Source organism: Muscardinus avellanarius, assembly GCF_963383645.1.
Source record: "Muscardinus avellanarius genome assembly, chromosome: 9".
NCBI lineage: Eukaryota > Metazoa > Chordata > Mammalia > Rodentia > Gliridae > Muscardinus > Muscardinus avellanarius.
The window spans coordinates 22,366,574-22,378,715 of record NC_137795.1 but is presented as its reverse complement, the minus strand read 5'-3'; the positions used below and the strand labels follow the sequence as shown (position 1 = coordinate 22,378,715).

Genomic DNA, 12,142 nt, shown 5'->3' with positions numbered 1-12,142 from the left:
CTTATAAAATAATATGCTAATTACAAACCATCTTAATCTTTTTCTTAAAGGGATAAAAGCAGTGCTATTTTTCAGAATGCTGATGGTTTGCTTAATAACTTGAAATTGTGTAAAACACATTGCCTTAAAAATTTAGACTGCTTTATTTTCTTAATTTACTTTAAAATGAGTTTTTGTTATAATGAATGAAATTGCTTTCCTGGACACAATATGCTTTTGCAAGTTAAAGCAAATGATAAGGTTGTAAGAGAAGTGGGTTGTGATGAGCATTTGTTAGGCCAGTGATCACTGTGGAGGGTGTGGGTAGAGGCTCCACCTGCTGACTTGGGGTGATGGCTGCAGGACTCGGAGAAGAACAGAGGAGGGTCTGTGTCATCGAGAATAGATGTGAAGGATGTCAAGTAATGGCACAGCTGGAGGAGCCGCAGCTTATGCCAGGGGATGGGATACTATCAACACTAAAATTCCCAAAGTCATAGTGGATGAATTTAAAAAGTGGGGTGAGAGTAAAGGTTATTGGAGTAGAATTAGTTAAGAAACTGAGAGACTTTTACTGAGTCACTTAAGTGCACATTGAGAAATGAGGGCAAGTAGGGATTACCGTAAGCCATCCTCCAGCATCCTCAGTGAACTGGGATGTTACCCATGTGATCTTGGATCCATGGCCCCCTCATGGGATGGCACAGCTGTAAAGGATAAATCTTTCCTGCAAGTGGGGATCTAAGAGATCTGGATCCTTCCTCACAAGAGCTTTGTGGGAAATGGGATTAGTGAGAGAAACTGTTAAGGCCAAGGACCTGTTCTGCAAAAAGCTAAACAATTATGCAGGTCTTTATTTCCAGTGGGATTTGGGGGTTTGCAGATAACCCAGGGGAAAGGCTGTTGGAGGGAGAAAGAAAAAGAGAAGAAGGAAATAATACTGGAGTGGGTGGACAGGTGAAGAGAGATGGCATGAAGATTCACATTTTGAGCAGGGCCCTGTGAATGCAGAACAGTGGTCCAGACAGGGGAGTCACTGGCTCTGAGATTAGAATTGGGCTTTGTGAAAGTGGTTTCAATACCCAGCCTTATACCTCTGGGTGTGAGTGAGGCTGACAGTGATCTGCACCCCACCAGTCCTCAGGCATACCACAGGGTGTGCCAGGATCTGCTCCAGATTTTAAGTCCAAATTTGTTGAGAAGCCACTAAAGCAGCTCTGTGCAACTCCACCCTGAGGAAGTTGTAGTAGTGGTACGTGAAGCTTGGCCTCTGAGATGCAAAGTATGCCTTTCTCTTTTGTCAGCGCCCACAGTGCCTGCAAAGCCACCTGATAAGTCCCTCATCCTAGGCTCTTACTCCAGAGAACTACACTCATGAACACCACTGTGCTCTCACTGCACATTCATCTTTTATGAATGTATTTCATAGTTGTGAGTCAGCTGGAAGTAAAAATAAAATTATTATTTGATAGAAAATGGAAGTCTAACATAAAAACTATTTGCTCATGACTGACTGCTATATAAAAATTTTATTCTCTTAATTATATTTTAAAATATACTGAGAGCATTTCTTTAAGCTATCTAACTGGGCAGTTAGGCAGTGTGTTATGGAGGTTTGAAACTGTTGAGCCAGTGGGTCCAAAGAGCTGTTATTGCCAGTGAATCACCAACCGAGGAGTTACTTCTCGCAGGGAGAGGAGGAGATGCTGAGGGCGATGGCAGAAAAGGGAGAGGAGGAGATGCTGAGGGCGATGGCAGAAAAGGGAGAGGAGGAGATGCTGAGGGTGATGGCAGAAAAGGGAGAGGAGGAGATGTCGAGGGCGATGGCAGAGCCTGTGGAAGCTGCTGTCCTGTTGTCACCACCGACGCACAGGCTTGTTGGAGGATGCAGAGAGAAAATGTTCTCTTGAGAGATGTTCAAAAAATTCTGAGGGGTGCTTCTTACTTGTGAATGAAAAAAGGGTCTAGCTTTTCCCCCAATGGGAAAGCACTACTCTTTGTCATTCAGGTCCATTAATTAATTCTCTCTCTGTAGGCAACCTATTAGGGATCATTGTAAAACTCACATTAGCATTATTTGAACCGTTTCCTCCCTCAGTCATCCTTTTCCGTCTCCACCTCACTCTCCTAGTCCGCTCCCACTGTGCTCCTGGTCTCTCTCTATCTGAATTGCCTTTTGTTTCCTATTTTGTCTGTAGCTTCCACAAATGAGAGAAAACATACCACCCTTGGCTTTTCTGAGGTGGGCTGATCTCTCTTAGCTTGATATTCGCAAGTTCCACCAGTTCTCTGCAGTTGTCATAATTTTGTTTGTTCTAGCAGAGTAGAATTCCATTGTGTGTATGCACCACATTTTCTTTATCCAATCATCTGTCGATAGATATTTAGTTTCATAATTTGGCTATTGTGAGTTGTGCTGCTATAAACATCAGTATTTTCAATTATAAATTAAGGATTTAGTTAGCATTTATATCTTTTTCTGCTGTTGGAGGAAAATTAATTTCCTAATTAAGGGGAAATTAACTTCCCCTTAATTTCAGCATTCTTGCTTTAAAATACCTAGGCAGTCTTACTTGACAAGTAATTCATCCTCGAGACAGTAGCTGTCATCTACACTCCACAGAGGGGTTGTCTGTGCCTCACAGGGGTCGATAACCCTGGAAAGGGGATGAGCTAGGTCTGAGCCCAGGTTCGCTGACAGTCTCGCATGCCTCTCCTATCAGGACTGTCTTCGCTGTCACCACCCAGAGTCTTCTCATAGGATAGATCCTTAGTTCCTTAGTTTTTCATTTTGGGTAACATGTGGCAGCTGTTTTGACTTGCTCCTGAAGGGGTAGCCAGTGTGGAGGAACCGGCCCTAGCTGACCTTCCTGCATCCCTGCTGTGAACCAACCTGCCTAAATCAGGGTGTCTCCTGGAAATGTCAGTACACATCCTTCAGCCTCTGCTTTCCCCCAAATAACTCCAAACATCTCTGTGCCCACTGAAGCTATGTTCCAGCATTTATGTTTGCTACAATTCCATATTTCTTGTTTTCCCACATCTTCTCGGCTTTGAAATCCATAAAACCCCCAAGCCCTTTTTATTTCAAAACAGAGTCTTGCTGAGTTGCTGAAGGTCTCACTAAGTTGCTGAAGCTGGCCTCAAATTTGTAATCCTCCTGTTTCAGCCTCCCAAATATTGGGATTGTAGGTGCCTACTACTGCACCCAGTCTAGAGATACTTTTTAAATTTATAAATTCCAAAAATAAATTTAAGATCAAATAGGTTTGTTTCTTTCCTTTAATTTTTTTTTAGTTTGGCCTTAACAAAGCTTTTAGGTAACACAGGTAGGTGGCCTGACAACAAGTTGTAGCTTTTTAAAAAAAATCAATTTAGTCCTGTGCACTTCTTTGATCTATTTTAAATTTCAGTGACAGTATACTAAGTGAGATTAGTCAGTCACAAAAAGTAAAAAATTGAATGCTCTCCCTAATATGCAGAAGCGAGGGAGCATATGGGTCATAGGAAGGACTCTAGAAAAAGAAAGAGAAACCATAGATGAGCAAATACGGCAACCTAACTGAGAGAAACGTGGATGGGGGCAGAGGGAATCTTCCTAATGTACAATATGCATATTCACAAGCATCAAAGTAAATCAGTAAGCCAAACTTGAGAAGGGGGAGGGAATGGGGTGGAAATTGGGAAAGGACTGAATGAGTGATGTGTGCATGTATGCCTCCATCATCTTGCATCGCTTTAAGATGTATGACTACAAGGCACTGATAAAAGAAAAAAAAAACAGTTGTTTTTATAAAATTGTCTTGAACTCAGACCATAGAGTCCATCTTTCCTGTCTTATTTCTGTCGTTCATCTCTGATGCTGTTTGCCAACCAGAAGCAAAGCTTTTCCAAGTAAAATTCAAATCCCATAGTGTTGTGGCCAAAAGAATGAACTAGAAAGGAGTGGGCAACTTCTCAGCCCAGCTCTGTGTTGTACTGGGCCTTACAAAGCCAAGTAGTGCTCTGTCACTTACATTTCTATGATGAGCAGTGCGTTATAAACAAGGCAATGCCAGCTAAAAATTCAGTGACCCTTAAAATAGAAATTCCTGAAACTCAGCAGTCTTTTGGGTGGCATTTTTTCCGATGACAGCTTAAACATTTATCAGCAGAAGAATGCACCTCAGGGTTGCGGCCTCTTGGCCCCAATACAGATGCTGTGTCTACAACCCTTTCCAGGCAGGAAGATGTGGGAGGCAGAAAGCCTTTTCCTACCGAGGCTTTTCCTGGCTTACTAGGATGGGCGGCTACCCAGGCTTGGTATTGACTCCTTGACCAGATCTGTATGATGTGAGCCCTTGCAGCTGCATATTTTAGTTGGATACACACTACAAAGTTGGAGATGTATGCATGTGAGCAAGGAGGCACTGTGGAGTACAAGTGTCAGCTGTGTATGTAACACTTCATTTTCTGGAATAAGCCAATCTGAAGCACATGGCAAAATATTAACAGATTTGCTAATTCTCAGTGGTAAAGACTTGGCTGTCATTTTTCTTTTTTTTTTTAATAATGCATATTTTGAGAATGTGAACAAAGTATGGAAGATAGTGTACAGAGTAGAAGCAGCAATGGCTCAGTGCCATTCTGGTAACTAGAAACCTGGTAGCAGGAGATAATATATGCACTCTCTGTACGAGCATCAAGCCAGCAAGGACCGAGAGGAGGCTGTGAGAGGGGTAGCCCATGGCCCAGAAGATAGGCTAAGATGAGTGGGCCTTGGGCGGCATTAGTCACCAGAACTGAAGAGTGTTAAGGTCCCGAAGGCTCAAAGACGGCCTCCTCAGCCAACCACCACAGCATCTGACTTTTCAGCCAGCAAGGTCTTTGTGATGAAGCATTCATGGGGAAATACCAAATAGCAGCTTTTGGGGGTGAGGTCAGTGCCAACAGCACACTGTCCATGAATCACCAGAACCCAACTTGCCTGGGAACTGAAGAGCACACCTGTGTAGTGATGCGTAGAATCCTGTAGCCTTCTGCTTTGCTCCTTTGATTGCCTTCAATTATTGTAGATGTTATAGAATGAACTGCAGTTTCCTTGTAGATATTTTCCATACGTTTTCTCGTAGTTGTGCCTGCTACCATGGCCATGATATTTGAAATGCTTTTCTATTCTTCTGACTTAGAGGCTTGGATTTTGATCAAATGACAGAAAAAGTAACAGTGAGCTGTACTTGTGTACTTTTTTCCTTCTGGCTGTTTGCCTGTGAATCCTGAAGTTTTTCCTTAAAAAATCCTTTTGCAGGCAGACGGGTTGTACTTACTTAGAAAATGTAATCCTGCTGGGGAGATGGCTCCTTCTTGGTTTGCAGTTTTAGCTGTTTTCCTTTTAGGCTGCAGACCTAGCTGCTCTGTCTAGACTGTGGCTTCATCCTTACCCCTGTATTATTCATGCTGTGGGCCATGTCTTTTTTAAGAATTTCACCAGAGATGTTGGGACTGATGCTATTTTTTTTTAAGTTTTTTATTTTGGTGTTAGAGGCTAAGCAGCCTTACTTAATTTGCTTATAAATTTTTTGATGTCAATATGCCTTGCATATTTTTAAGCATTTATTGGTGCATTGTAATCATGTATCATAAGGAAATTCAAAGTGATACAGATACACATACACATCACTTGGTGTATTTCCCTCCACATCTCTTTCATAGTATATTTATTATTTTTCTCTTTTTTGTATGCTTTAACAAAGTCTGTTAAGTTTTTGGTATTTTAAATGTATCCAAATATCCATTTCTAAGAGAATTTTAAAGAAAATTTCATAGGCAATTTGTCAGTTAATGTAAGAACACTAAAATCATGTAATATCTTTTTTGTCAGTACTTGAAATAACAGGTATAGAATTGTAATCTTGATAGTTCTGTTTTTTCTGAATGTTTGCCTTCCTATAATCAGGGCGATGGGCCTCTGGCTGGATTCTCCCAAAGCCAGCCTTGGGGATGCCTCGGTGAACAGGGCTGTGGGAGACTGTCACGGAGGACTGCCTTGGGGGGCCATGGATGTGGCCTCCTAATTTGCCTTCCCACCTCAAACCTGTGGAAGCAAAACGCCCACATCAATAAAGCCAAGGGACGCCCTGCCCCAAGCACCCACAGTCACTTAATGACATGCTTCTCTGCTCAGCCCATCATCACACCCAGTGCCCGCATGAGAGGAACCTATAAGCATTTGTGCGGTGAATAAATGGACTTATGGAATAAATGGATGGTTTAGAATTGCAGGTTTTTCATCCTCGACAAATACTGAAGATGGAATGACCAAGTCATGTAGGAGCCAGAGTGCCAGGGAGGATCCATATGGGGAAGCCCTATAAGACAACAGTAGGAAATAGCCTTCTCTGCCAGACTTTGGAATTTTTACTTGATTTTAAAAGAACTACAGGAATCACTGTGTGACTTTTAAAAACAACAACATGCAGAGAGTCATGACTTAGTCATGGCTCTAGCTATCTGGCTGTGATTTGCAGGGAGGAGGGTACTGTGGGCAAGAAACCCAGTAACTGCCTCTTTGGAGTATTTCAAACCCATAAAGTTTCTGGATTCCAAATAAGACATTTCCCCCAGTATTAAGACTGCTTTCTCATTTAAGACTGCTTTCTCTTTATTTTTTTTAATACTTTCTTTTTAAATGTGTGCATTAGATTCTGCTTCGTGAAGGCTGCAAGAAAATTCTTGTTGCTGACTCTTTGTCCTTACTGAAGAAAATGCACCGAACTCAAATGAAAGGTGTTCTGGTTGACGGTATGTAAAACTGAGATAATCATAAAGACTGTATGCCTTGCTTCAGAGAGGCCGAGTCGAGGTCCAGCAGAGCCTAATCTAAAGTATGTGTGTTCTTTTACAGAGGAGAATATCTGTGAATCATGCCTTTCCCCCATCCTCCCAACAGGTGAGAAAGTTGGAAAAAAAAACAGATTTCTCAAATATATATTAATGCTTCATAGAAAAGTCCAAAACACCTCGCTGGCCTCCCGTTTACTCCGCATTAAGAGATTATTTAGTAGGGCAGTGGCATGAGGAGTCCATTCACTTAGGTTCTTTCATAGATGAAGCCAACTTGGATTTTTAAATGTTACTGTCAAAAACTACAGTGTGCTCAGGGGAGGAGGTGAGCTTTCAGTGTTAGAGGCAGGGTTCCCAACAGAAAGCAGCACACGAAGCCCATGCACCTCGTCTGTACAGTTGAGTTCTTGAGGACACTGCACTTTGCCAGAAATACAGCAAGAGCATAAGGGTGGGTGTGCCGGGCTGGAGCGCCGTGCCCCACGGGCCGCAGCCTACCATTCTAACCTGGGCCCACTGCTGCCTCCATGAGAGGTCTAAGCAGTGAGTGGCCTTAGGTGAACTGAGAAGGCTTGTTTGTTTGTTTGTTTGTTTGTTTTGCAGTAGTGGGGATGGAACCCACGGTAATTCTACCTCTGAACTACACCCCTAGCCCTGTATTTTAGTCTTTAAAAAAAAAAAAAAAACAGGGTCTCACTGAGTTGCAAAGGGCCTAACTAAGTAGCTGAGGCTGTCCACAACTGTGATCCTCCGGTCTCCACCTCCCTAATGCTGGGATTACAAGCATGAGCCACCATGCCTGGCCCAAGGAAAGGCATTTTTATAAAGCCACAAATATAATTTCAGAATGTGGTATATAAATGTTAATGTAAGTTGAGGGGAGGATTTGGGCATACATAGGCAGTAATGCATACTGACACTAGTTTTTTGTTTTGTTTTTGTTTTCTGTGGTACTGGGGGTGGAACCTAGAGGCTTTCTACCTCCGGGCTATACTCCCAGACCTATTTTTTATATTTTACTTGGAAACAGGGTCTCACTAAGTTGCTGAGAGCCTCACTAAATAGCTGAGGCTGGCTTTGAACCTCTGGATCCTCCTGTTTCAGCCTCCAAAGCGCGGGGATTACAAGCGTGCACCACCACACCCGGCAACACTAGTTTTTGAAATAAATATCATTGCATTCCTTTGGAATTGTCCCCCCTACCCCTATGTAGTTTGGGTAGCTGACACAGAGGCCAAGCAGGTAGCCTGTGGATCACACTTGCAAGGTGATTATGCTTGCTTCTCATTTGGGCATACCCACTACTCAGGAATAAACATTATATATATGGGGGGGTTTTTTGTTTGTTTGTTTGTTTGTTTTTGTGGTACTGGGGTTCCTGGAAGCCTGGAAGCCCTTCTACTTCCTGGCTGCACTCCCAGATCTATTTTATACTTTGTATTTGGAAACAGGGTCTCTTAAGCCAATGCCTGGCTCAGGAATACTTTTGTAACTAAGTAATTCTCCAAAGGCAGCTTGTTGCTAGAAAATGAAACCACAGCTGAACTTTTAGTCAAACCGGGTTTAACAGTGTCCTGGTCTCTTGTTGCACTGAGTTCTCCTTTATTGTCTCCACCAGATGCAGCTAAGCCCTTCAGCATGGTGGTCTTCCATTGCCGGCACATGTTCCACAAGGAGTGCCTGCCCGTGCCCAGCATGGTGAGTGTGCAGCTGTCCACCAGAGAGGAGCTACTGTCAGGGGGCGTGTGCTCAGAACCTTGCCCTCCCGAGGGCTCTGCGGATTGAGTTCTAATATACAGTGGGCACTCTGTAGCCATGGAGTCTGGATTCTTATATTCAACCAAGCTCAGACCAGAAGTATTGGGGATGGGAGGGATTCCATCATGTAACATCATGGAACTAAACAATAAGGTGTAACAACTGTTTACATATCATATGTAATATGTTTACAACATATTAGATATTCTAAGTAATCTAGACACAATTTAAAGTGTATACAGCATGTGCATAAGTTACAGGCAACTACTGTGGGACTGGAGCACAAGTGGGTTTTGGTACCCAGTGAGGTCCTGGAACCATCTCACTTAGATGCCAGGGGATGACCATAGTGTTATAGCGCATAAGAGAAATTAATTTGTCAACTTTTCTAATGTTAAAAAATGTAGGGAACGTTATAAAATATACTTGGTTAAGTGATTCATTCAGGTGAAGTGGATGACTGTTGAGCTCTAGAGCTCTACAGTACAGAACATTTTATATCTCGTGGGACTTTCTCAACCTGACTATGTACCAGGAAGCTGTCACCCCTAATTGTAAGTCCCATTCCTCCAGGCCAATGAAACTCCTGTTGTGGGGAGTCCTTTGAATCGCAGAGTAGCAGTACAGTGACTCCTCTGTGAGCCAGAAATAATCTCCAAAAAAGGGAGTGCCACCTCATGCTTCTTCTGCACACACCGCAAATGCTAATAATTTTAATATTAAAGTCTAGTAGAGAAGATATTTTTTAATCTGTGTTTTCACTTCATTTTTAGAACTCTCCTGCACAATACTGCAATATCTGCAGTGCAAAGAACCGTGGACCAGGAAGTGCAATTTTGGAGATGAAAAAATAGAATGGTTTGCTTGTCAGTCTCCTCCGCGCCGCACTTCTCGAGACTGTTCTTGCAACAGCAGAAGCGTTGGTTGACACCAGTGCCGATAAGAGATATATTAGTGTGTATGTGATGCTGAGCACCGGTTCCTTCATCTGTGCCTGTCTTCTAGACATTTTTCTTTGCAATTGATAAAAAAGTGGGTGCTTGCCCCATACCTTGGAATATTTGGGTTCATAGTCATTATTGCATCGTTTTGGGCTTGTCATTTAGTGGTGGAAACATAAGTCTCTGAGTTAGAAATGAATATTTTAGACCTGAGTAAAACTATTCAGCCATGAAGTGGACTACTGGGAATTGTCCTAACTGTTGGCGAACATCACCAGCTGCAGATATCCAGCAAGCCACTCCCCACACTCGGACCTTCTTTCCATATGCAACAACTCTTGCATTCTGGGCTTGGCTTTTATGTGCTTCTAATCAGCATTTAATGAAACATCATGCAAATTGTCATTTATTCAGTAACACCTGGGAGTACATTAGCAGGCTGCAGCTTGGGGTCCTGCAGCTCTGTTTATTGATCATATGTTCTGTGCATTCTGACAATTGGCAGAGTGTCTGGCCCTTTTAAGCAGTCGGCATTTGCTGAATGAATTAAACAATGTTAGCTCTTTTCAATGTGAAAGACTCACTTTCACTGGGTCAGACATCTGTAATCAGGAAGCCTGGCATTCCTTTTAGAAACACAAGAGTTTCAGCATCTTAGTGCCTGAGGGCATGTGGCTAGGTTTTGCTGGTAAAGGGGAAAAACGTGACCTTTTCTCAGGAGAAGTGGAGTGGTCCAGTGCTAGAGGTTAGGCATAACCATGATCCTGTTTTGCCGTCTATGGAAACTCCTTGTAGAACCAAGCATAAAATAAAGGGAGAGAATCCAAACTTGTTACTGTCTTAAAGTTTTTGACTGGTTATATACCATCCTCCAAGAGTGTAGAAGTGTGAAAAACATATACCGTTGTCCCTGCTGTTAGCCCCAGCAACAGAAAGGACTGCGGCTTTCCACTTCTGTCCTTTTGGTGGGAGGATGGATGCTAATGAACACTGAGCACCTGTGGATGACCTGGCTTCTCCGGGCCATTCCCATGAGCAGCATCTCATTTAATTATCGTAGCATCCCCAGGAAGAAGAATTATATCCCTTGTTTTACTGGTGAATAAACCAAAATGGAGATGTCTCGCAGGAGATGCCTGTGACTGCCTGAACTCAGAGCAGTCCTCCTCATCCCTCTAAAAAAATTTAGGCGGAGAGTGGTACTGCACACTTGTAATTCCAGGACTTACGAGGCTGAGGTAGGAGGACCACAGGTTCAAGGTCAGCCTCAGTAACTTAGCAAGACCCTGTTGCAAAATAAAAAGTTAAAAGTGGGTAGGGTGTAGTTTTCATACATCCCTGGGTTCAATCCACAATAAAAAAAAAAAAAAGAAAGAAACCTTAGGGCCAGGTTTAGAGGAAAAGCACAGTGCATCTCTTCATGTTGGAATTACAGTCCTGTAACAGAAACAGATTTATCTGTTAGTCTTAAATATTTAGAACTGGAAGTTTTCTCTATGGTAACTGAGTGTACCCCTCGGCCTTCTCAGTGTTATTTTATTCTAAGGCTAGTATTCTTTTGGCTACACTGCCAGTTCCTAGTTTTTGTTTTTACCAGGGAAATTTGTCTTTCACAAAAACCTTGCAAACAAGCCCAACTTGTTGTTGTTCTTTTCAATATTATCTTTTCTTAAAAAAAAAAAATGGTACTGGGGGTTGAACCCAGGGAAGTTCTACCTCTGAGATATCCCCCCAGCCCTATTTTAGTTTTTAGTTGGAGACAGGATCTCACTAAAGTTCCTGAGAGCATTTGCTCAGTTGCAGAGGCCAGCCACAAACCTGTGATCCTCTTATCTCAACCTCCCAAGTACTAGGATTACAGGCATGTACCACCATGCCCAGCTCAATGTTACCAATTTAATATAAAGAACCAGCTTATTGGATTTATATCACTCTCTTAGGATTTGAGCAAGTTCATTTCAAGAAGAGTTCTATAATTAAACCAACAGGATTTACTAATTTAGTAATAAATCCTCTGCTTAGAGGTAAAGTACACTAGTTACTAAATTCTACTTGGACATAAAAAGTATGGAAAAAGTGATAACTACATATTCTTCATTTTTGAGTTAGAGATTTAAGGGGAAAATAATGAAATATGTTTATTCACTATTTCAGAAATTATCGACACATTTTAAAAATCCCTGATCAAATAAATTTTATTGTTAATAAAGATTCTAACTCCTTTCCTGGAATCACTTCCCTTTTGAATAAACAATATCTCATTGTTCTGGTAAGTCTTTTTATTCTTTAATCTATACGTATTCAATCAGTGTAGCAAAGTAAGTTTGACATGGTGATACATGCCTGTAATCCTAGTACTTGGGAGGCTGAGACAGGAGGATCACAGATTCAAAGCCAGCCTCAGCAACCTAACAAGACCCTGTTTCAAAACAATAAAATGGGTGCGCCGGGGTGAAGTTTGGACGTAAAATGCCACTGGGTTCAATCCCCAGCACCACTACAAACTAAAAAAAGGAAAGGTAATCAAAATGCTAGTAAGTTAATTTTTTTTTCTTGTGTAACTAGTCCAATTTAAGGCAGGTTTTAAAAAAAAAAAAAAAAACCTACTCTGCTTATATTAGAGTTTAGAAAGGCTATTAAAA

The 12,142-nt window shown here is 42.0% G+C and overlaps 1 protein-coding gene across 3 annotated transcripts in view; it reads left to right on the top strand.

The window, feature by feature from the left end:
- The window catches only part of VPS41 (VPS41 subunit of HOPS complex), a gene marked incomplete at both ends in the record, with an annotated part of 185,786 nt that extends 176,373 nt beyond the window's left edge, over positions 1-9,413 (top strand). For all 3 annotated transcript variants that reach the window (XM_080701307.1, XM_080701308.1, XM_080701306.1), the window contains 4 exons: positions 6,660-6,759; positions 6,863-6,907; positions 8,420-8,499; positions 9,333-9,413. In XM_080701307.1, the coding sequence (XP_080557433.1) occupies positions 6,660-6,759; positions 6,863-6,907; positions 8,420-8,499; positions 9,333-9,413 (306 nt within the window). The remainder of the gene's footprint in view (positions 1-6,659; positions 6,760-6,862; positions 6,908-8,419; positions 8,500-9,332) is intronic.
- Positions 9,414-12,142: the final 2,729 nt, after the last annotated feature.